Source organism: Pteronotus mesoamericanus, unplaced genomic scaffold, assembly GCF_021234165.1.
Source record: "Pteronotus mesoamericanus isolate MK-2021 breed Mesoamerican mustached bat unplaced genomic scaffold, CSHL_Meso_final scaffold_54, whole genome shotgun sequence".
In the NCBI taxonomy this organism is placed as follows: Eukaryota; Metazoa; Chordata; class Mammalia; order Chiroptera; family Mormoopidae; genus Pteronotus; species Pteronotus mesoamericanus.
Genome location: NW_026555321.1, coordinates 47,175,693 through 47,201,790, shown reverse-complemented (window position 1 = coordinate 47,201,790; position 26,098 = coordinate 47,175,693). Strand labels below are relative to the sequence as shown.

Below are 26,098 nucleotides of genomic sequence, written 5' to 3'. Positions count from 1 at the left end.
TCTCATTATTGACCCATTCATTGTTTAATAGTGTACTGTTCAGTCTCCATGAGTTTGCAAGTTTTTGTAGTTTCTCTTTGAGATTGATTTCCAGCTTCAAGCCCTTGTGGTTCAAAAAAAAGCTTGGTATTATTTCAATTTTCCTGAATTTGCTGAGGTTTGCTTTTTGTCCTATCATGTGGTCTATCTTTGAAAAAGTTCCATGTGCATTTGAAAAGAATGTGTATTTTTCTTCTTTGGGATGTAAGGTTCTATACATGTCAGTTAAGTCCATTTGATTCACTGCATCATTCAGCTCCACAATATCCTTGTTGTTTTGTTTGGAAGGTCTGTCCATTTTTGACAGGGGGTGTTAAAATCCCCTACTATAAGTTAGTTGCTGTTTATATCTTTTTTGAAGTCATCCAAGATTTTCCTTGTATACTTGGGTCCTCCTATGTTGGGTGCATATAAGTTTACAATGTTTATGTCTTCTTGATAGATTCTTCCTTTAAGTATTATAAAGTGTCCTCTGGGTCTCTTTTTACGGCCTTTGTTTTGAAATCTATTTTGTCTGATGTAAGTATTGCTACCCCTGCTTTCTTCTCTTGCCCATTTTCCTGGAATATATTTTTTCCATCCCTTTACTTTCAATGTGTGTAGGTCTTTTGCCCTGAGGTGGGTCTTTTGTAGGCAGCATCTGTGTGGGTCCTGTTTTCTTATCCATTCAGCTCTCCTGTGTCTTTTGATGGGGGCATTTAGTCCATTTACATTGAGAGTTATTACTGATAGAAAGCTATTCTTTTTTTCTCTTTGTACCTGTGTTTTTCTTTTTCTCACTCTTTTTCTTCATCTTCTTATACCAATCCCTTTAGCATATCATGTAGTGCTGGTTTGGTGGAGACGTATTCTTTTAACCTTCTTTTGTCTGGGAAACTCCTTATTTCCCCTTCTATTTTAATTGAGAGCCTTGCTGTGTAGAGCAGCTTTGGTTGTAGGCCCTTGCTTTTCATTACTTGGAATATTTGTTGCCATTCCCTTCTGGTTTGTAGTGTTTCTGTTGAGAAGTCAGCTCCTAGGCTTTTCGGGGCTCCCTTGTATGTTACTCCCTGTTTCTCCCTTACTGCCTTGAGTATTCTCTCTTTGTCTTTGATATTTGCCATTTTAATGATGATGTGTCTTGGAGTGGGCCTCCTTGGGTCCCTCTTGAATGGGGCACTCTGTGCTTCCTGGATTCATGAAACCTTTTCTCTCATCAAATTGGGGAAATTTTCCATCATTACTTTTTCAAAGAGGTTCTATATTCCTTGCTTCTCTTCTTCTCCTTCTGGTATCTCTATTATGCGGATATTATTGCTTTTCAGGTTGTCCTGCATTTCCTTAAATGTCTCTTTATTCTTTTTGAGACTTTTTTCCATTTCTTGTTCTTTCTTGGAGCTTTTTTCTACCTTATCCTCCATCTCACTGATTTGATCCTCTGCTTCATATAGCCTGCTTTTGATTCCTTTTACTGTGTTCTTCAGTTCAGAGATGATATTCTTAATATCCTTTGTGTCTTCTTGATAGTGTCTATGTCCTTTTCCAGGTTGAGGTAGCTTGCTGTACGATCCTGATAGTTTCTCTGCGGTTTCTCATAGTTCTCTTTGAGCTGTCTGAGCTCATTCAGCTTCCTTAGAGCCATTGTTTTGAATGCGCTATCTGAATTCCTTGCCTCTATTTCATTTAGCTGTCTCTGTGGGGATTCCTCCTTTCCCCTCATATGGGGGGAACTTCTTTGTCCCATTTTTGTGAGAGTCTTTTGTTTGTTTGTTTGTTTGTTTGTTTTGCTACTGCTTCAATTGATCAGTCTAGATTTCCTGACTTTGTGGATTAAACTTCTATGGTAGTAGGCGGGTCTTTTTAGTTATTTATTTTTTTCTTTAGTTTCCGTTCTGGGTCTGCCTTTCATGATGTCAGTTGTTGACCCTATCTGACCTTGGTTCTTTGTTTGAGGCTTCCAGGAATCTTCTGTCTGTGTCTGACTCCTGTCATGTGTTTGCCAATCTGGTCACTCTATCCTGATCTGTCAGACTTAGGCACCACAGGGTGGTGCAGTGCCTCTTGATGGTTGGGACTATTGTGCCCTTACAGGCTGCTGTCACTCAGGAGAGTAGTCCACCTGAGCCAGATGGAGATCGTGGACTGGGGAAAAATCAGCACCGGGACTCCCCAATGCCTCTGTCTCCAATCTCTCCTCTAGGGTCTTTGGGCAGCTCTGTGACCCCTTCAGCCAGGGATCCACTATTTCTGCGGATTGCTCTGTACTCTCATGCCCGCTTACTTGAGCGCACTCTCTGGCCGGGCAAGCGCCCTCCCTTGGCCCAGCTGGCATACCTGCTGGACTTTGCGCGCTTGCCTGCTGCCTCTGCACGCGCCCCAGCACTGGTCAGTTTAGGGTCTTCTATTGTGTGCTTGCCCCGCTCTTGGCTCTTTGGGCGCATGGCCTGCCTGTGCACAGTGGAGACTACAGAAAGAAGAAGGAGTCAGCTCCAGGACTCTCCGGTTAATCCTGTCTCCAATCTCTCCCTAAGGGTCTCTGAGCAGCTCTGTAACCCCTTTGGCTGGGGATGCACTATTTCTGTGGACCATGCTGATCGCACATCTTCCAGCTCCCACACCTGCTTCTGCCTCTTTGGGGGTGTGGCCTGCCTGTGCAAATGGGGACTATGGAATGGGGAGGGACTCTGCTTCGGGGATCTCAGATAATCCTCAACCCCTCCCCTCCGTCTCTAGTCTCTCCTCAAGGGCCTCTATGCAGCTGTGTGACCCCTTTGGACAGGGATCCTGTATTTCTTCCAGCCAGTCTGCACTCAGCTCCTAGTCCACATGTGTACAAGCTGTGTGCTGAGCACGCAAAAGGCAGGTTAATTGATTCTCTTATGCCTGCACGAGGTGGTAGCTGCAGAGTGGGAGGTGAGTTATGACCAGGGCTCTGCTGGCCACCATCTCTGTTCTCTTAACAAAGTTTTCCTCGCCAATCTTTCCTCAGGCACCAGCCCACTCTCCTCCCGCCTCTACCCAGAGATCAAGGAAGGTGGCTGCCACTGCAAATTTTTCTGTTGGCCCTTTAAATGTCTCTTTGCATCTCCAGCCACCTGTTTCTGGCAGAGAGCACCCCTAAGCTTTTCTGGGTTGCATTTTGTCTGTGTGTTTTCCTAGTTTCAGTTGCTCTAGTCTAGGGGTCCCTATTTATGGTTCAGACCCTGTTCTTCCCAGGGGGATCCAACTGGCCATTTCAATGTCCTTCTGGTGCTAGTGCCCATGGCCGCCCAGCCCACCCTCTGGCGCCTCTACTGCACTTCTTACCAGTTGGGATGTGTGAAAGTTGATTCCACTGTCTGTCTGCAGCTCCAAGGCTCCTCTCCCTCTATTGTTCCATTGTTTTCCAGATGATTTCTCCACCATTTAGTTGCAATTCCAGTTTGGTCTTGGGAGGAGGTCAGTGTGACTCCCATTCACTCCTCTGCCATTTTTCCTCTCCTATTTCTGTATTTTTCTTTTTTGTGTCCTCACCTGGTCTTGGAATTAGGATAATACTAGCCTTGAAAAAGAATTTGGAAGTCTTCCTTCTTGAATTTTTTGGAATAGTTTGAGAAAGATAGTTGTTCATTCTTCTTTGAATGATTGGTAAAATTCTCCTGTGAAGCCATCTGGTCCAGGGCTTCTGTGTGCCAGGAGTTTTTTGATTACTACTTCAATTTCACTAGTTGTTATCGGACTATTCTAGTTTTCTGCTTCTTCCTGATTCAGTTTTGGAAAATTATATGTTTCTAGAAATTTATCCACTTTGTACAGGTTGTACATAGAATATACTTGTACATAGTAACTCCTTACAATCCTTTATACTTCTGTGATATCAGTTGTTACTTCTCCCCTTTCATTACTAATTTTATTTATTTTGTACCTCTCTCTTTTCTTCTTGATTAGTTTGGTTAACATTTTGTCAATTTTGTTTACCTTTTCAAAGAACTGGTGTCTGGATTAATTGATCTTTTGATTTTTCTTTTTTTTAGTCTCTATGTCATTTCTGCTCTGATCTTGATTCTTTCATCCCTTCTACATGATCTGAGATTTTGTTGTTCTTGTTCTAGCTTTTTTAGATGCAGGGTTAGGTTGTTTATTTGAGATTTTTCTATCTTCTTTAGGTAGGCCTGTATTGCTATGGACTTTCCTCTCATGACTGCCTTTGCTGTGTCCCATAGATTTTGTGTTGTAATGTGTTCATTTTCATTTGTTTCCAGGTATTTTTGGTTTCTTCCTTGATCTCATTGTTAACCCATTCATTATTTAATAAAATGTTATTTAGTCTCCACGTATTTTAGTGTTTTCAGGTTTTTTCCTTGATTTCTAGTTTCAGGCCATTGTGATTAGAGAAAATGCTTGATATGATTTCAATTTTCTTCAATTTGTTAAGGCTTATTTTGTGTCCTTACCATGTAGTCTGTGTTTGATAATGATCCATGTGCATTTGGGAAAAATGTATATTTTGCTTCTTGGGGTGAAATGTGCTGTAGATATCAATTAAACTATTTGGTCTAGAGTGTCATTTGATGCCATTATATCCTGTTGATTTTTTGCTGGAAAATCTGTTCATTGTATGATGGCATTACTGTTGATCTCTTTCTTAAAGTCTTCCAAGATTTTCTTTATATATCTGGGTGTTCCTATATTGGGTACATATATGTTTACAAGGGTTATACTTCTGTTGGACTGAACCCTTAAGTATTATGTAGTGTCTTTCTTTGTCTCTTAATATGGCCTTTATTTGGAAGTCTATTTTGTCAGAGGGAGGTGAAGCTACCCCAGCTTTTTAAATGTATTTTGAATATTTATTTATATATTAATTATTATTTTTTTAATTTAATATTTATTGTATTTTTTTCCTGTTACCATTTAGTTCCCTTAAACCCCACTCACCTCAGCAATCACTACACTGTTGTCCATGGGCATGAGTACTTTTTCTTTTTTTGCTCAATTCCTCCATCTCCTAACTGCCCCCACCTGCTATCATCCTGCTCTCCATCTCATAGATCTCATAGTCTGTCCCCATTTTCCGTGTTAGTTCAGTTTGTTCATTAGATTTGACATATGAGTGAAATCATATGGTATTTGGCTTTCTCTGACTGGCTAATTTCACTTAACCTAATGTTCTCCAGGTTCATCCATACTGTTGCAAAATTTTCATCTTTTTCTTTCAGCCAAGTAGTATTCCATTGTGTATATGACCCATGGTTGTTTTATCCACTTATCTACTGATGGACACTTAGGTTGCTTCCATATCTTGGCAACTGTAAATAATGCTGCAATGAACATAGGGGTACTCATGTTCTTTTGAATTGGTGTTTTGGGTTTCTTCAGGTATATTATCAGAAGTGGGAATGCTGGGTCAAAAAGTAGATCCATTTTTAATTTTTTGAGGTATTTCCATACTACTTTCCATAGTGGTGACACCAATCTATATTCTCACCAACAGGGCAAAAGAGTTCCCCTTTCTCCACATCCTCGCTGGCACTTGTTTGACAATTTATTGTTGATAGCCATTTGACAGGTGTGAGATGATACATCATCATGGTTTTATTTTGCATTTCTCTGATGGTTAGTGACATTGAGTATATTTTCATAGATCTATAGGCCATCTATATGTCCTCTTTGGAGAAGTCTCTATTTGTGTCTTCTGCCATTTTGTAAATTTCTTTTTTGTTTTGGTGTTGAGTTTTGTAAGTTCTTTATAAGTTTTGGATAGTAACTCCTTATTAGATGTATTGGTGAATATGTTCTCCCATTCTGTGGGTTGTCTCTTGTTTTCTTGATGTTTTCATTCTCTGTGCAAAAACTTTTTAATTTGATGCAGTCCCATTTGTTTTTTTCTTTTCTTTCCCTTGCCTAGAAAAATATATCTGATAAAATATTGCTACAAGCAATGTCCAAGATTTTGCTGCCTATGGTTACTTCTAGGATTTCTATGGTTTCATGTCTAACATTTAAGTGTTTGATCCAGTTTGAATTTATTCTTGTGTAAAAAGGTGGCCTAGTTTCATTTTTCTCCACACATCTATCCCATTTTCCCAGCACCACTTATTGAATAAACTATCTTTAGCCCATTGTATATGCTTGCTCCTTCTGTCAAATATTAATTGACTGTAAAGGTGTGGGTTTATTTCTGGGCTCTCCATTCTGTTCTTTTGATCTATGTGTATGTTTTTATGCCAGTACCAGGCTGTTTTGATTACTATGGCCTTATAGTATAGTTTGATATTGAGTAGTTTGATTCCTCTAACTTCATTCTTTTTTCTCAGGATTGCTGTTACTATGCAGTGCCTTTTGTGGTTCCATATAAATTTTTGAAACATTTGCTCTTGTTCTGTGAAATATGTTATTGGAATCTTGATAGGAATGGCATTGGATCTATAGATTGCTTTTGGTAGTATGAACATTTTAATGATGTTAATCCTTCCTATCCATGAACATAGTATGTGCTTCTGCTTATTTGTATCTTCAATTTCTTTCTTCAGTGTCTTAGAATTTTCCAATTACAGATCTTTTACATCCTTGGTTAGGTTTATTCCTAGGCATTTTATTCTTTTTGTAGCAATTGTGAATGGGATTGTTTTCTTAATTCCCCATTTTGTTAGTTTGTTATTGGCATATAAAAATGCAACTGATTTCTGGATATTAATTTTGTATCCTGTTACTTTGCTGACTTCATTTACCAGTTGTAGTAGTTCCTTGGTGAAATCTTTGGGGTTCCCTATGTACAGTATAATGCCATCTATGAATAAAGAGAGTTTTACTTCCTTTCCAATTTGGATGCCTTTATTTCTTCTTCTTGACTGATTGCTATGGCTAGGACTTCCAGTACTATGTTGAATAAGTGAGGTGGAAGCAGAAATCCTTGTCTTATTCCTGATCTTAAGAGGAATGCTTATAGTTTTTGCCTGTTGAGGATGACACTGGCAGTGGGTTTGTCATATATGGTCTTTATTATGTTTAAGTATGTTCCCTCTAATGCTACTTTGCTGAGTGTTTTTTATCATAAATGGGTGCTGGATTTTACCAAATGCTTTTTCTACATTTATTTATATGATCGTGTGGTTTTATCCTTCATTTTGTTTTTGTGGTGAATTACATTTATTGATTTGGGAATGTTGTACCAACCTTCCATTCCTGGAATAAATCCCACTTGATCATGTGTATCATCTTTTAGAGGTATTGCTGTGTTCAGTTTGCTAATATTTTGTTGAGGATTTTAGCATCTATTGGCCTATAATTTTCTTCATTTATAGTGTCTTTATCTGGTTTTGGAATTAGGATAATGCTGGACTCATAAGATGAGTTTGGGAGCCTTCCCTCCTCTTGAATTTTATGAAATAGATTGAGAAGAAGAGGTGTTAGTTTTTCTTGGACTGTTCGATAAAACTCCCCTGTGAAGCCATTTGGTCTTGGGCTTTTGTTTCTTGGGAGTTTTTAATTACTGCTTCAATTTCAGTTGGTGTAATCTGTACATTCAGGTTTTCTGCATCTTCCTGATTCACTTTTGGAAGACTGTATGTTTCTATAAATTTATCCATTTTGTCCAGGTTGTCCAGTTTTGGGCATATAGTTGTTCATAATATTTTCTTACAATCTTTTGCATTTCTTTGGTGTCAGTTGTTATTTTCCCTTTTTAATTTCTGATTTTATTTATTTAGGTCCTCTCTCTTTTTTTCTTGATGAATCTGGTTAAATGTTTATCAATCTTGTTTATCTTTTCAAAGAATCAGCTGTTGGATTCATTGATTTTTGTATTGTTTTTTACACTCTATTTTGTTTAATTCTACTCACTTTGGGCTTTGTTTATTGTTCAAGTTTCTAAGTGTAAATTTAAATTTTTTATTTGCACTTTTTTTGTTTGTTTTTTGAAATAAGCCTGTAATTCTATGATTTTACCTTTTAGGATTGCTTTCCCTGTGGCCCACATTTTGTTTTTCGGGGTTTTTGTTTTGCGCTGCCCCCCACCCCCCCCAACTTAGTTCATGTCCATGGGTCACACATATAAGTTCTTTGGCTTCTCCATTTCCTATACTACTCTTAACTTTCCCCTGTCTATTTTGTACCTACTATTTATGCTTCTTATTCTCTGTACCTTTTCCCCCACTCTCCCCCCACCCTCCCCTCTGATCTCCGTTGTGATTCTGATCTGTGATTCTGTTTCTGTTCTAGTTATTTGTTTAGTTAGTTGGGTTTTTTTTTTTAGGTTCAGCTGTTGACAGTTGTGAGTTTGTTATCATTTTACTCTTCATAGTTTCTGATCTTCATCTTTTTCTTAAATAAGTCCCTTTAACATTTCATGTAATACGGGCTTAGTGATGATGAACTCCCTTAACTTGACTTTATCTGGGGAGCACTTCATCTGCCCTTCCATTCCAAATGATAGCTTTGCTGGATAGAGTAATCTTGGACGTAGGTCCTTGTCTTTCATGACTTTGGATACTTCTTTCCAGCCCCTTCCTGCCTGCAAGGTTTCTTTTGAGAAGTCAGCTGACAGTCTTATGGGAACTCCTTTGTAGGTAACTGTCTCCTTTTCTCTTGCTGCTTTTAAGATTCTCTCCTTATCTTTAATTTTGGGTAATATAATTATGATATGCTTTGGTATGTGCTTCCTTGGATCCAACATCTTTGGGACTCTGAGCTTCCTGGATCTCTTGGAATTCTAGGAGATTTTCCTGGAATTTCTTTTGCCAGACTGGGGAAATTCGCCTTCACTATTTTTTCAAATAAGTTTTTAATTATTGCTCTTCCTTTTCTTCTGGTGCCCCTGTGATTTAGATGTTGGAATGTTTAAAGTTGTCCCAGAGGTTACTAAGCCTCCCCTTATTTTTGAAAATTCTTTCTTCATTCTGTTCTGGTTGAATGTTTATCTCTTCCTTCTGCCCCAAATCATTGATTTGAGTCCCCGTCTCCTTCCCTTTACTGTTGGTTCCCTGTATATACATCTTTATTTCACTTTGCATAGCCTTCACTTTTTCCTCCATTTTGTAACCATACTCAACCAATTCTGTGAGCATCCTCATTTACTAGTGTTTTGAAGTCTGCATTTGATAGGTTGGCTATCTCTTCATTACTTAGTTCTAGTTTTGGAGTTTTGATCTGTTTTTCATTTGGGTCATATTTCTTTGTCTTAGCCTGCCTGTTATGTTGGAAGGGGTGAAGCCTTAGGTATTCACCAGGGCAGGGCAACCCAGGTTGCTGCACTGTGACACTGTATGTAGGGGAGGGATCTGAGAGGGAACGATGCTGCTTGCTTGGCTCCTGCCCATCTTTCAGTCACTTCCCCCACTACCACAAGCAAATTGGGCCCTTCTAGTGGTGATTCCCAGGTAGGTGGGTTTGTATATGTTCTAGGACCCTGTGGGTCTCTCCAACGAAATCTCTCATGAGTTTCTCCCCCTTCCACAGGTTTTTATAGCCAGAGGTTTTAAGGCTTTCTTTTCCCACACTGGACCCCTGGATTGTGTGGTCTGTCTTGCTCTCCAGCTGTTCCTCACTGTTTATCTGCATGCAAATGTGGGACTGCCCAGACCACCAGCCACTGCCTCACCTGCCTGGTCTTCCAGCCGCTGCCTTGCAACCTGTCCTCTCCACCTCAGCTGCCTTTCTCCAACCCTCCTACTGGTCTGGAAGAATGTTCCTTTTTTAGCTCCTTGGTTGTCAAACTCCATACTGTTTGATTTTCTGGCAGTTTGGTTATTTTTTGTTTTTAAATTTATTGTCCTTCTTTTGGTTGTGTGAGGAGACAAAGTGTATCTACCTACGCTTCAATCTTAGGTGGAAGTCTCCCTGTTGCCCACATTTTAGATTGTTATTTTCTCATTTTGATTTATTTCAAGGTATCTTTTGATTTCTTCCTTGATCTCACCATTGGCCCATTAATTGTTTAATAACATGTTATTTAACTGCTGTGTGTATTTTTCAGTGTTCCTCTTGTGATTGATTTCTAATTTCATAGCATTGTGATCAGAGAAAATGCTACGTATGATTTCAATTTTCTTAAATTTATTGAGACTTGTTTTGTATCTTAACATGTGGTCTATCCTAGAAAATATTCCATGTACCCTTGAAAATTATGTATATTCTGCTGCTTTAGGGTGAAATGCTCTGAAGATATCAGTTAAATCAATTTGATCTAGTGTGTCAGTTAAGGATGCTGCCACCCTGTTGATTTTCTGTCTAGGAGATCTATCCATTGAAGTCAAAGGGGTATGAATATCCCCAACTATGACTGTATTTCTGTCAATTTCTTCCTTTATGTCCATCAATATTTGCTTCACATATTTAGGTGCTCCCGTGTTGGGTGTGCAAATGTTTACGGGGGATTATGTCCTCTTGTTGGATTGTTCCTTTTATCATTATGTAGTGTCCTTTGTCTCAGTATAGCCATGGTTTTAAAGTCTATTTTGTCAGGTATAAGTACTGCTACCCTGGTGTTTTTTCCCTTCTGTTTGCATGAATTATTTTTTCCATCCCTTACTTTTAGTCTGTGTGTATCTTTCTATCTGGAATGGGTCTCTTGGAGGCATCTATGGGTCTAGTTTTCTTATCCATTCAGGTACCCTATGTCTTTTGGTGGGAGTATTGAAGACATCTAAATTTAAAGTGATTTTCGATAGATAAACATTTAGTGCCATTTTATTGTTCAACTATTTTCCTCATTTTTTCTCTTTTTTTCTTTTTCTTCTTCTTAAAGCAAGTCCTTTATTTTGTTGCAGTGCCAGTTTGGTGTTATGAAACTCTTTTCACTTTTTCTTGTCTGGGAAGCTCCTTAAGTCTCCTTCATTTTTGAATGATAGTGTTGCTGGGTAAAGTAGCCTTGGTTGTAGGTCCTTGCTTTTCATCTCTTGAATGTTTCATGCCACTCCCTTCTGGCCTAAAATGTTTCTGTTGAGAAATCTGATGAGACTCTAATTGATGTTCCCTTGTATGTAACTACTTCCTTTTCTCTTGTGGCTTTTAGGATTTTCTCATGGCCTTTAAGTCTTGTTATTTTAATTTTTATGTGTCTTCGTATAGGCCTCTTTGAGTCCAACTTGTTTGGAACTCTCTGAGATTTCTGGACATATGTCCTTTGCCGTCACCTGATTAGGAAATTTTTTCATCATCATTTCTTCAAATAGGTTATCAATCCCTTGCTCACTCTCTTCTTCTTTGGATAGTCCCATGATGCTGATTTTGTTTCACTTCTTGTTGTCCAAAATGTTTCTTAAGCTCTCATTTTTAAAATTATTTTTTCTTTTTTGCTGCTCTGCCTGAGTGTTTTGTTCTACCTTGTCTTTCAAATCAGTGATTCAATTTTCTGTTTCATCTAACTTACTGTTTATTCCTTCTAGCATACTATTTATTTCTGATATTGCATTCTTTCTTTCTAACTCGTCCTTTTTTATGGTTTCTATGTCTTTTTTTCATGCTATTGAGTATCTTTACAATCATTATTCTAAATTCTCTGTCTGATAGATTGCTTGCTTCCATTTCATCTAGCTGTTCTTCTGTAGAATCCTTCAACTCTTTCATTTGGGGTTTGTTTCTTTGTCCTCCCATTTTGGCTGCTTCTTGTATTTGTTTTTATGTATTAGGTAGATCTGCAAAGACTCTGGTGAAGGATATTATCAGATGCTGCTTGTGACTGGCTCTGGTCAACTGTTTGTAGTGATCAGTGATCCACAGCATATGGCTCACTCTGCTGTACCTGTATGTGTGCAGAAAGAACCAGGCTGTGCACTGATGCTGGCTATTATTAGCACTGGGCCCTGGGAAGGGTCAGCTGAATCACTTGGAGAGGAGTGATCTGCCTGAGAAAGATGTCCTCTCCAGTATGAGGAATGGCATAGCACAGGGATCATGGTGGTTCTTCCTTCAGTTCTTTGCCCAGAGCCACCAGCCCTGGACTCTCTTCACATGTCTCTAGTCCAGTCTACCCACCCTCTGCTGGAGCTCCCTGGCAGATGGAAATCCTCTTGCTTTTCACAGCTGGATATTATCTGTGTTCCTTTCCACCTAGATGCTATAGGCTTGGGATTCCAGCATGGGGTTTAGACCCCACACTTCTCAGTGGGAACTTGCCAGCCACTGAAATATCCCTCCAGAATTGCAGCTGTTGCCCATGGGACCCCAGCCAGTCCTCTTGTGCCTCTTCCACACTCCCTACCAGTCTTTTGTGGTGAAGTGGTTTCTTCTGCCTGTCTGTCATTAAAAAGCTTCTTTCCAGCTAGTGTTCAGTTGGTTATTCAGGATACTTTCTCTAGAATTTAATTCTAATTCCAGTTTGGTCCTGGGAGGAGGTTAGTGTAGCTTCCCCCTGTTCTTCTGCCATCTTAATCCTTCACTACCACAGCTTTTCTTTGGTTCCAATTTGCATGGAATCTTTTTTTTCCATCCATTCACTTTCAGCCTGTGCAAATTTTTTGTTCTAAGGTGGGTCTCTTGTAGAGAGCATATATTTGGGTTATGTTGTCCTATCCATTCAGCTACCCTACATTTTTTGATTGGAGCATTTAATCCATTTACATTTAAGGTTAATATTGATAGGTACTGATTCACTGCCTTTTTTCCCTTTATACCTGTGTTCCTCTCTCTCTCTACTTCTTCTTATAGTAATCCTTTCAGCATCTCTTGCAATGCTGGTTTTGTGGAAATGTACACCTTAATATTTTTCTTTTTTGATCTGGGAATATCTTTCTTTCACTTTCCATTTTAAATGAGAGTCTTGCTGGATAGTGTAGTCTTGGTTGCAGGTCATTTCTGTTCATTACTTGGAATATTTCATGCCATTTTTTTTTCTAGCCTGTATTGTTTCTGTTGAGAAATCAGCTGACAGTCTTATTGGAGTTCCCTTGTGCCTAACTACCATATTTTGCCATGTATAATGTGCACCCATGTTTTTTTTTGGCCCAAACATTCAGGAAAGAAATCTTTTATTTTAATTTTTAATTCAATTGTTTTACATATTTATATTTAGAAACAAAATTGATTATTGTATTCCAGGGTATTATTTTGCATACAGATATTGTTGTTGCTTTCTAGAGTTACACTTTTAATGCAAAAACATAAGTAAAAGAATTAAAAACATTTATATAGATACAGAATTAGTACTACCCATGTATAATGTGCATCCTTATTTTTCTCTCATGAATTTGTACAAAGAAGTGCTCATCATACATGGCATAATATGGTAATTATTTCTCTCTTGCTGCCTTTAAGGTTCTCTCCTTGTCTTTAAAATTTGCCATTTTAATTGTGATGTGTCTTGATGTAAGACTCTGGATTCATCTTGTCTGGGACTCTGTGCTTTGTGAACTTGTGTGACTTTTTCCTTCACCAAGTTATGGAAGTTTTCTGTTGTTATTTCTGCAAACAAGTTTTCTATCCCTTCCTCCCTTTCTTCTCTTTCTGGCTTCCCTTTGATGAGAATATTACATATCACGTTGTCCCTGAACTCTCTTAAACTCTCCTCAACTCTCCTCATTCTCTTGAAGTCTTTTTTCCATTTTGCTACTTTTAGTTTTTTTCCTACCTTGTTTTCCAAATCACTGATTTGATCCTCTGCTTCTATTTGCCTGCTTTTAATTCCTTCTAATGTATTCTTCATTTCAGTAATTGCATTATTCATTTCCGTCTGGTTTTTATTCACAGTTTCTATGTTCTTTTTCATGCTGATATAGTTTTCACTAAGTTCGTTGTTGTTCTAAGTTCCTTGAGCATCCTTATAACAGTTACTTTGAACTCAATGTCTGATTGTTTGTTTGCCTGTTTCATTTAGCTCTTTTTCCTGGGGATTTCTCCTTTTCTTTTGATTGGGGGTTGCTTTTTTGTCTCCCCATTTTTGCTGTCTCTTTTTGTCAGTTTCTTTGTTTTAGATAGATCTTCTTTGACTCCCTGTCTTTTGGGGTAGCCTTATTGTGTAGGAGTCCTTTGGGTTTCAGTGGTGCAAACTCCTTGATCTGATCTGGATGCTCTGGAAATCTTCTTTGTGTGGATTATGTGTGCTTTCCTGTTGTATTTGGGTCCTGGCTGTTTTTGGTTTGTTTGTTTGTGGGGACTCCTCTCTGACTGACTGAAAGGCTCAACCCTACCATGTCTTGTATGCTGTTGTAAAGACACTGGCAGAACAAAGCAAAACAATAGGAAAAAAGTGAAACCAGAAAAAAGTGAAAAAGTGAAAAGGGGTGTGTCAGAAAAAAATCCAAATTATTCCCAGATCTGCCTCTGTCTGCTTCCTCCTGCTGGCCTGCTGTCATCCTTAGACTAGTTGTAAACCCAACTGTTTCTGAGAGGGTTTCTGGTGGGATTGAAGGGGTGGGACTTCTGGACTTCCTGTGGCAGGTGCATTTCGCACTTCAGGGAAGATGGTTGGTGTCTTCTTCCACCCCTGAGCCACTGGTCTGAGTTTCTTAGGGATTACTTCCCTATAGTCAGCAGGGTTGGGTAGGCTGTTGGGTGGGACCCCCAGAGTCCAGGTTTTGGGTCTGCTGGTAACTGGGAGGGTGTTTCTATGGCTGTCCCATGAGGGGGAAATGCCAGTCTGATTCTCAGGAGAGTATATGGCATAGCTGTGCCCTACAGCCAGTCTCTGACACCACTGAGTCTGCTATTGTCTTCTCAGCAGGGGTTAAGATGCAGGATAGGAGAAAGGAAAGAATAAAAGTAAAAGAACCCACACAAAACAAAACAAAAAAAATGAACAAACGACAAAGAACTGGAAAAAAAAATAATTCAGGGTCGACAGAGCAGGATTGCAGAGTAAGGGTGGGGCAAGTGATATCCTACAGGGCTGGCAATTCCTTTCCCCCTGGGAGGGGCTTGCTCTTCTTAAGCAAGGTGGGTGCTGAGGAATCCAAGTATATCTTGGCACAAAAGCCTCACAGTTGCTCTCTCATGTCGCTCCCCAGTACCTCCCATATTAGACTCTCCTTGTGAGACTGTTGTCCATGCTGCCTTCCCTTTGCTGGGGCCCAAGGTGAGTGGTTGCAAACATAAGACCTGTGCTTTGGCTCCTTTAAGAATTAAGAAAGAGAAAAGAATAATGTCTTTGTCTCCTGCAGGTCTCATCTCTCCACAGTAGAGATAAACCCTGAATACTTTCACCATTAGGTTCTATGTGGTCTGCCAATCCTGGCTTTGGCACTCTGTGCTTGGAAGCCTGATTTGTACTCCCCACTTCTCTTCTTTCAAGGGGAAGCTCCTACAGCTGTGCCGCTGCCTTGGCACACTGCCTTTGTAAACACGTCAGCTCCTTTAATGACCTTACCCCTCCTACTGGTTGTGGTGTTTTCTGTTTTCCCCATCCTTAATTAAAAGCCTCTTTTTCAGGTAGTCCTTGGTTTATTTCAGGTGTCTAGTCCTCTCAGTTTTATTTCCAATTTGGTTCTGGGAGGAGGTGTGCTATATATCCTTCTACTCTGCTGCCATCTTTTTTCCCTCTCCTTTTTGTAATGAGCACATTACAAAAAATAACATTTTCTAGTTAGCTGGAGAATTAAATCAGAGCTAAAATTTTTGTGCTGATTTCTTCAGAAATAACTCTGTGTGACTCCATTTATTTTAATGACATCCTTTTGGCATTGGCAGTGGTAGTTCAGTTCCTCTTTTTTTTATCTTCTGGACACTTTCCATCAGTGGGGGGGTGAACATAATAAGCTTGTTCCCACTTCTTATGATGAGATTCTGCCTTGGAAGATTTCCTTCCTTTTACTTTTCACAGCTACTTTTATTTCAAAGTGCCAGTCCTTGTTAGATTGGCATGATTGTTCCTTAACCCAAACATAACTAAATACTCTCCCTAGCTAGAAGATGTGGCTGAGAAAGCCATTAATGACCTCTCTTTTGCTTTGGTCCTAATCCTAAATTTTCTTGACAAGCTCCAAGATACACAAACTGAGTTTTTGCACATGTGAATTTTGGAAGCTTAGTCCCTGAGCTAAGAGATTTTCTGGGTTGTTCTTTTTGAAATGTAATGCTAAACTGTCATTTTTTTTTTAAAAAATGAAGTTTGGATAAAGATGTAAGCTTTATAAATATGATGCCAACTAACATTTGGACCTCCACGTATGTTTGCTCTATTTATGAATAACTCCTTCCACCCATCACCTACCTCTAATTAATTTCTTTATTTTCATAATTATCTTTTAAGTCTTAAATATTATGTATTTCTATAAGCTTTCTTTTATTACCATAACTGGCTTAATTCTCCTGGATATGAGCGCACATTATAAATTCTACTTCCCCTGTCAGACGTTCATAAGATTCTATTATAACTGCCTATTTAATTGTTGGTCTCTTTCTGAGTGGTTGATTTTTGTGTAGCAACGCCTTCTATAGTACTAGGTGCATACTGGATACTCAATATACTTGAATGAATGAATAAATGAATGTATGAATCAGATACTAAAGTTTTTAAAATGTTGTTTTTACCAAACACCTAGGTAGTCTGTGTCATATTGATCCATTTCAACTGAGCTTTGTGCCAATGCTCTTATATTAGGGTTGTCTCCAAGTCTTTGCTCTGGGGCCATATTGTTTATTGTTATATCCCTAATGCCTCTGACTATACCTGAAGCTTAATTAGTACTCAATAGATGGTTTTAAAATGTTGAGTAACTGGTAACAAAGGAATAACATCTATTTATTATAGTGCTTTATCAATTACAAAGTACTTTCAAAATATTTTCTCTTTTTAAATATTTTGCCTAAGGTCACACAATTAGCAGGTATTGAAGGCAGGTTGTGACCCATGCTTTTTTTCTATTAGGCCAGGATGCTTTGTCTAAAAATAAGGTGCTCTGGCAGGAGATCAAAGGGGTCCCTTTGTTCTACCAAAATGCTTCCTTCTTGTGTATCACATTTTCACCAGTGTCAGACATATTCTGATGCCATATTTATTGAGTTAAAATGTCCATACCCTTGTCTTTTGTGGAATGATTTATTACTTAGAACAAGTACATTAAAAAAATCAGGCCCTTCTGAAATAATTTTATTCTAAAAGGTTGCCAAAGACATGGATTATGAAAACCCAAAGATGATTGCAGCTGGACATATCTATGAAATGACAATTTCAGTATTTGATGACCTACCTCCTTCCCATACAGGTAAGCTTGATAAACTTTTCAAGGAACATTAAGTAAGGCACTTTAGACTCTTCAGTTCAATTTTTAAAATGTAAAGATTCATTATTTCTGGGACAGTTTTCTTAAGTTAGGCAAAAAAAGGAAAGAGGGTAGACTCATGTTGGAAGTTATAATTAGATCCTGGAAGTTTTTTTTCACCTGCTAGCATCACTTTCAGCGATACAGTTTGTTAAACACAGCTCTGCTAGAGATCTTTGGTACAGAATGTGGCAGAGGATGTGTAAAGCCCACCATTTATGCTTGACACCTAAATGACTTTATGTCTAGTATCTTAGTCTATTTAGGCTGCTATAACAAAACACTCTAAATGAAATGACTTATAAACAATAAAAATTTATTTCTCAGAGTCTGGAGGTGGGGGATGCTAGCAGATCGCGTGTCTGGGAAAATCCACTTCTGAGGTCATAAGTATCTGTCTTCTCACTGTAGCTTCATATAGCGGAAGGCATGGGGGAGTTCCCTGGGGTCTCTTTTATAAGGGCTCTAATCCCATTTTGAGGATTCCACTCTTACTACCTACTTATCTCCCAAAGACCCCACCTTCTAATACAATCACATTGGGGACATAGATTTCAACTTATGAATTTTAGAGGGACACAAATATTCAGTTGGTAATGTTTAGTAATGCCAAACATCTCTTATTTGGAAAGATCCAGATATTGAGTAACATGTAGTATAAAACATACAGGTAATTGGATGCTTTTTTTTTTTGACATTTAATTGGAATTATTTTACACGATATAGGTAGAGCCACTATTAATGCAAACCACTGGGCACTTGCCAAGTTCTGCAGCTCATTACATTTATAAAGGGGCAAATAATGGTCACCTCCTCTGCCATTTGGTCTCCTCATAACTATTGCACCATTTTGGGTTAGGTTGTTTCAGCAAAAATGAGCCTTTGGCGCACTACGATTAAGTCCATCCAGATGGAATGGTCACAGTCTTTTGACATGTGTGGAATTAACAGCCCTGTTTTTTGCTAGTTGTAAAATACCCTAAGGCACAGATATGATTGTGTGCTGTGGATGCAGAGCAGGGTGCTTAGCTAGTGGGTAAACTTAGCCAACCACTTGATACCTGCTTCTCTCTGCTTTTTGTTGTACAAATGAGGACTCACATTGAGTACTCCAAGGGGTCATGTACATGTTCAACTACAGTTTACCACGCTTTAAGAGTAAACTTGTTGCTGTGGAGGTATTTGTGAAAATAAGGATTCACAAAAATTTCTGGATACATCTATTATTGATACCAGGTGTCTATTGTATCGGAAACATGTGGTAATAAGTGATCTAGTTGGTGATTGGCATCAAATACATTCAAGAAGATGTGGGTTTTTGGGTTTTTGGTGTGAACATAGGCTTAGCAGTAAAATATTGATGCTTGGTAAGGGAGAGTCTAGAATAGGAGTGGTGCTTGGGTTTTATCTCTTGTGTCAACTCTGATTTGTTGGTGGTGGTTGCCTGGATCATTGAGTTGAGAAAGATTCTGAGGTTGCATCTGGAAGCAGTGGGAAAGTACTTTGTCATGGACACGAGAGATAAAAGGAAAAAAACCAGATTGGACTCATGAAAATGCAAAACTTTTGTATATCAAAGGACACGGTCAACAAAGTAAAAAAGCAGCCACAGAGAATATTAGCAAGTAGTGTAACTAATAAAGGATTAATCCAGAATATACAGAACTCCAAAAACTCAACAATAAAAAATCTGATTCAAAAATGGGCAAAGAACCCAAAAAGACATTTCTCCAAAGATCTACAAATGGCCAATAAACACAGGAAAAGATGTAAAGGGAACTTAATGCTGAACTTTAAGCAACATATCTAAAATTCTTTAAATCCCCCTTGACTAACAGATATAAGTGTTTTAATGGGGCTAAGTTTACAAATGTGATTTGCAGATTTAAGTGACCCAACTATGTTGAGGAGTGAGGTGCAGAGGACAGGGACACATCATGACAAGCATGCCAGTATCCACAGAAGTGTTCATGTTGTGTTTTCTCTGCTCCCCACTGGTGAAGGTTTTTTTTTGTTTTGTTTTATGTAAAAGCCTGTTACATAGCCTGACTGATCTTTTAGGAAGAAGAATGCTTTTTCTTGTATTTCTTGTTTTCATCCTGCTGGCCTAACTAATCAAATAAAGAATCTGTTCTTCTCACCAAATTTGAGCTTTTCTCTAATACAGAGAGAAAAAAAAAATCACAGTAATAAAACCACACCCTCTCTGGTCCTCACACACTAATATATGCACAACTGCTCATGAAAGGAGCTTTTAACACCGCGGACATGGTTCAATCCATTTTTATAGGCCAGATAATTAGCACAGTTTTGAGTCTTTATGGATGCAATAAAAAAATCATAGTAATAGCAAGTTTGGAAACAACACCTGAATAAGATTTATTGAAGGAAACATGGAGGCTTTCACATAAATCACCTGCCTCCATTGAACAGTGCTTCCTAACCTTTCTTGGTGGTCATGGATACATTTGAGATCCTTATGAAAACTCTAGACCCTGTTCCTAAAAAAAAGTGCACATAATTATAAATCCAAAAATACAAAGAATGCCACTCTTTAGATTCTCTAAAGTGAATGTTTATATATCCCAGTTTAAAATTTGTTTGACACATCTTGCAAAGATTTTACAGAGATATAATATACAAGTGTTCTCCAGAACATGATTTCTGTAAGACAATCCACTAAATAAAAATTTCATGGTCAAATTACTGTAGACAGCAATGCATAACTGGGACATTCAAAATACAGAATGATATATCAGAAACCTTACAAAGTCTTACCAGAAAAAAACATTTTAATCTTTGTTTAGCTAAGCATTTTGCATTTGACATATTAAATATTTCAGAGGAGATATTTTGGGAGAAGTTGGCAGACACAATTAAGTTCAATGCCCACTCCACAACTTACTAGCTGTGTGACCTAGCAAAACACTTGATTCCGAGAACCTCAATTTGTTCATCTGTAAAATGGGGACAGAAAACTACTACTAATGCCTTGCATAGTAAACTATGATTTTATTTTTATTACAAAAAGTTTCTTACTTGCAATTTGCTTGCTTTTACGTTTAATCATCAAATTTCTTCTTTTTGACAACTTTCTAGCTGATTTGAGCCTGTTGGTATAAGATATAGATTCCTTTTCTATGACATACTGTACATAAACATCTGGCAGACATGAGTAAAATATACTATTTTTACTTAACTTTACAATGTAAGAAAACCTTCTTGGACATGATCTCATTTTGCCTTCACACACACATGGTGAAAAGTGGGAGATCGAAACTGATGTTATTCCTTTTTTATTCATGAAGAAACTGGGCCTCTGAGAATTTAAGCTAGTTAAAGACCATACAGCATATGTCAAAGCCGTTCCTTGAACATGCATTTTCTGAGTCTCTTTCCATTTCACCTTCTGAGACATACAGTAGAAGCAGAATGTAGAATGCCGTACACTGGGTTGAGAGTGACATCCAAAGGAACTCTCTAATGGAAGAGATTGTTCTCATAATAAACGCAATAAACTTTCTTTTGTAAAATGTAAAACTATACATTTATATGTGCTATATATGATATATACATACATATTATTATTGTATAAAATATTCTATGGCATGCAGGCATTATATATCTTTGACTAATTGCTTTGGCTAGAATTCACTTGTGTTCCTTAAGAATGCAGAGTCCCAGGACAGAGGTTATTTGGGGCCAGACAGAATCCCATCATAGTTTCATAATCCTCTAACAATCCTGTTCCTGTGGGCACATATAGCTTTTCTGTAGGCTAAAACCACCAGCACAACAATTATTCACTGATAATTTTTTTTATTCACTATTAATTTTACAGTAACTGTGACGATCATTGTACAGATTGCTCCAGCCAATTATTTCAGCCCTGTGTTTAAAGCTGCACACTATTCATTCTCTGTACCGGAAACATCAGGAGGTAAGAGATTCCCCTTCCATGGTGTTGAAGCACAAGGAAACTTCTACCCTATCTCACATGAGTGACCAATGGAAAGATGACCAAACACAAGCAGGTGAGGAAGCTTTATGGGGCTCCAGACCTTCAGAGAATTTGAAAATGACAATAACCTCAGTGTATCATCCTGATAGTTACCCAGAGTTTCCCTTGTGATTTGATATCAGATCTCAGAATTTTGTAATGGAAAAATAAACATGATAATTACTTCATTCCATTTCTCTTCTCTCTTGCCTCTGAATTAGATCCAGTGTAAAGAAGGTAGGGACAATGTGGTCATCACCCATGCAGTTCATATCCTGTGAACATCTGAAGTCAGATTTCAGGTTCAGAGTCAAGATCTGGTCAGGGTTCTTTCTGAGCCATGAGTTAGAAATGAATTAGGACATAGTTACTAACATAAACCAAGGAACATTAGATTTAGAAGCACAGCAGAGATATTGCTTGTATATGGGGGATTCCGGCCTGCAAAGTCCCCCAATTCACTGTGGATGAAAGAGTTGTCCCAGACGCCGTTTGCCTGCCAAGGAAAAGGGAAGGCAATTCTCTCTAAAGGAGAAGGTCCTGAGCCCTCATGCTCAATGGCTTTTATGGAGAGTATTACAAGTGGGGGATAGGTAGTGGGAGTGTATAGGTAGTCTAATTATTTCAGTAATTTAAGCTTACAGAGAATAGGTGATGTTTAAAGAAGACAATGGCAGGAACACACCGAATTGCTTGGGTCAAAGATGAGCAAACATTATGGCGCCAGGTGAGATTTGGGTCACGATCCAGGAATTTTGTAAATTTCCTTCCCGTTCTTGAGCTGGTTATCTGGTACAAGATTAACAGAGCTTGAGGGAGAAACAAAGCACGCTTCACAGAGTGTAATTTACTTCTAGGCCTGCTTTCCTCCGAGGGGCCCTCGGAGTTATTATTGGGTCCTTCTTATGAACTGCATTACCAGTGGTTCAGCCAAGTCATACAGGTCCTCTCCCAGGCCCCAGCTTGCACAGAACTGCAGTCCCAGATACCATTCAAATCAGCCCCCTACACTTGTATCTTGTCAATCCAAGGAAGGAACGTATCCCTTCTTCGTCATCTCTGGATGATGGGTCCTCCAGTCTTAGCTTAAATACTTCAAATTGTGTGCTGAAGTCAAATCATACTTACTCACAAGAGCCACTTACTACATTTTTAAGAACTTTATAATCTAATTATTACTATCATTAAAGTGAAATTATATAAACTTAGTTGCCTAAATTATTTTAAAAACAAAATTAGTAAGCATTCAAAAAACTCAGCACTTCTTAATTATGTCACTGCATTTCACTAGTAACTATACCCTTGAGGTTATTTACATCTATTTGATCTGCTTGGTGAAATTCTGTATATATAATGGTTTGCTACTACACCTCTCTTTCCAACTTAGTATTATTATATTGATAGCTAAAAATTGGCAATCATGGGAGTTTTGATGTTATGGAAAAAGACAAATACTGAATACAAGGGCTTGATTCTTTTTTTTGTTATTATTATAAAAATTGAGGAAATGTTCTCCTGGAAATTCAAAACTATTATCCAATTCAGTAAAGAAGTTGTTTGCATGATTGATAAACTAGTGAAGCTCTAATATTGTTTCACTTTTCACCTTATTCTTTAACATAAGGAAAACAATATTTATGTTTGAACTATCATCATTTGTTAATTGCAGTCATAATATGATATGGATAGAGTAGTTAGGCAAAAATCAAAGCATTCTGTGTGAATTGATTTATATGGGAACTCACAATAAAGAACATTGTGCAATTTATTTTTTGTAAATTTCATGTTATATACTTTTTATATTAGTATTTATACTAAGCTTGTGTATTTATGTGGACATAAGTTCACACACACACATGCATTTTTTTTTCCAGAGAGTTGGTTGTCAATCATTTACCAGAACACCACTAGGTAGAACCCACTACTTCAAACCAACTTATTTCCTTGGCAGACAACTACATTGATTAGACAATTATTCTGAGGAGAGACTAAGAAGTAAAAAAAAATGTAATTTTTGGATTTTAGTTGTTTGCCCTCCCATGCACTTTTGAACAAACCCTTAAAACTCTCTATAAAATAAATGTACACCTATGGTCCTAGTTTTGAAACATAACACAATTGAATCCTATAATTTATAATGAGACTATTCCAGAAAAATACAAATAAACTGAATTATTGTAAACAGTATTCTGCTCCCTCTCCATGGAATTTTGTTGTCATTTCAGAAGTACTCAATATTGATTTCCGAGTAATATTTTTTTGATAGAGCCTCATTACCTTAACTTCTTTCCTTCCTTTGTATTCTCCCCATTCTGTGGTAGTCTTCTCTAGGGAGTTTTATTAAAAGAGCTTTCTGGTGAGTATTTATGCAGAAGTTAAATAGTTCACAATTTTTAAATTACCTCCTAGCTGATAAATTGTAAATATGGAGCTGAGGGTCTGAGCATTGGTCCCAAGGGTCTCTGAGAGAAAAGACCTACAGCCTTCATCAAATTATTGAAGGGTTTCCATGAACCTCCAATTTCACTACAACCAGTCTATATTTTAAAATAGAGACTGGCATTTTTAATAGACTTTATATTTTAGAGCAATTTTAGGTTTACAGCAAAATTGAGAGAAAGGTACAGCGATTTCCCATATATCCCCCTGTCCCTCACACATACATAGCCTCCCCCATTATCAACATCCTCCACCATAGTAGTACAATTATTAAAACTGGTGCAACTACATTGACACATCATTATCATCCAAAGTTCAGAGTTTACATTAAGGTCCACTCTTATGTACATTCTATGGCTTTGGACAATATATATGATGACGTGTATTACCATATGGTATGATACAAAAGAGCTACACTACTCCCAATAACTGTGCTTCACCTATTCATCCTTCTCTCTCCCTCAGTCCCTGGAAACCCTCTATCTTTTCACCATCTCTATAGTTTTGCTTTTCGAGACTGGTATTTTTTTAAAGTAGCATTTTATGGGAATCAAGTGTTTTATGTCAGTTTCTTTTCCAACTATCTGAAGTTGTCCTGAAATGTAATTTTATACTATGAAGGTAGAACTCTCTAAATGTGTTGAATACCTCTATATTTTTTTAATCATAATTTAATGCCTTCTTGATGGCTTACACAAAAGGTTTAGGATTTTTCAATTATACCACTGTCAATTTGGAAGGACTCGAAAGATTCAACCTCTTTATTTTACTATGAGAAATGGGGCTGGAAAGAGAATTGGGCCGCACAGCTAATAAATGGTAGAGACAATAGGTAAATGCAGACTTTTAAATTCCTGGTCCAGTTCTCTGTTTAGTATTTCTGGCTGCTTTTCTTGGATTTATTTTGATGGCCGAGATGACCAGTAGTCTGAAAACAAGTTTAGAAAATTCATATGAAAGGATAAGAGGATTTTTTTTTTTGAGTGTGTGTACTATTCTCCTAATGGCTTGGCTACTGACCTACTGTACCAGAGAGAAGACTTCTAGTTTTTCATTAAGGAGTAGCACGATGTGGCAGAAAAACCATGAGCACTGAAATCAAATAGAACTGGATTCAAATTTTGTCTCTTCCACTGTTAGTCAAATGACCTTAGGTAGATCATATAACTTCCATGTGCCTTTGAGATCTCATCTGTAGCATAGAGATTACAATAATAATGACATAGAGATGAGAATTAACTGATAATTATATGTATATAAGCTATATGCTACATACTAACAAAAGCCACAACAGTATTGACAATAACAGCAACAACAACCACTAACATTTATCGAGTGCCTACAATGTGTCCGAACTTTTTCCTTGCCATTTTTTAAAAACTATTCTTTGCTCTTCCCTACCAGAGTACATAAGATGAATGAAATTAAGGGAGGGTTGGTGTTTTGAGACAATACCCATTGGAGCAGAGAAACTCTTCACAACTCAGTGACAATTTGCTTTAAAGGAGGGAATTAAAAAGTTAAAAAAATTCTGAAAAATTCTTTTCAGAATATCAAACATATAGCCTATAGACCTTGAGGACATTAGCAAGTCCATTAGTAAGGAAGTTTTTTATTGTGCTGTGTTGATTAGCACAGAGAGTTTCAGTGTGCCTTCAGGATTATATAAGGTTTTTTTTTTAATACTAATAAAATTATAGGAATTGATAACCTTTAAAGTAAAACAAAAAATAATAGGTAAATAAATCTCTCATTGAAAAATAGTTTCTGAAGGGAGGTAAGCATAGGCAAAAAAAATCTTTTTATCAGAAATTATTTAGAAGAAAAAGCATGAAAATTAAATTATACAGGGTTGCAAGTCACAAAAGAGAACATTTCATTTCCAATAGTTTTTGATAAGGCTGTCTGGCAGAGTCACACAGAGTTTCATAATTACTCTATTTTAAATTTTTGCTAAAGATACTCAAGATAGCTTTTAATTTTATTGAAAGGTTAATTTTCTCTCTATAGAAGAATAAGCTTTCCTTTATACTTAACCAGATGTTAAATGTAAAAATGACACCACCTTTACCCACAACTGTATGATAAAGATGGCAATTTTATCCTTAATCTGATTTATGTGATTGTCAATCAGTTTTAACATTTTTCTCTTAATAATGATGCTTTTACGCAAGCAACAGGTTGGACTCTTTATACTCTGGATTTGCCATAATGAAACATTATTTTTTTCCATAAATGCATTTTTTCTGTTCTCAGTATTTTGAGTTACGTTCATTGCTTGCTTAATGCCATTATCATAGACTGCTGAATTTTCCTGATAGAATGCAAACTGTGAAAAAAATCCTGTGATGCTGAAGGTGGTGGTATCCCCATTAAACTCTTTCTTCACTATAATTTTTCAGTCTTGATTATCAGCAATCAAAATGTCCTATACTCACATTGTTGAGACTAGTCATTGTGTGGTGGTACT

At 37.6% G+C, this 26,098-nt stretch overlaps 1 protein-coding gene across 1 annotated transcript in view; it reads left to right on the top strand.

Annotated features, from left to right (window-relative positions):
* The window catches only part of LOC129087830 (cadherin-related family member 3-like), a 90,719-nt gene that overhangs the window by 48,088 nt on the left and 16,533 nt on the right, over nucleotides 1-26,098 (top strand). The window contains exons 10-11 of the mRNA XM_054594854.1: nucleotides 17,030-17,132; nucleotides 21,031-21,129. Coding sequence (XP_054450829.1) covers nucleotides 17,030-17,132; nucleotides 21,031-21,129 — 202 coding nt within the window. The remainder of the gene's footprint in view (nucleotides 1-17,029; nucleotides 17,133-21,030; nucleotides 21,130-26,098) is intronic.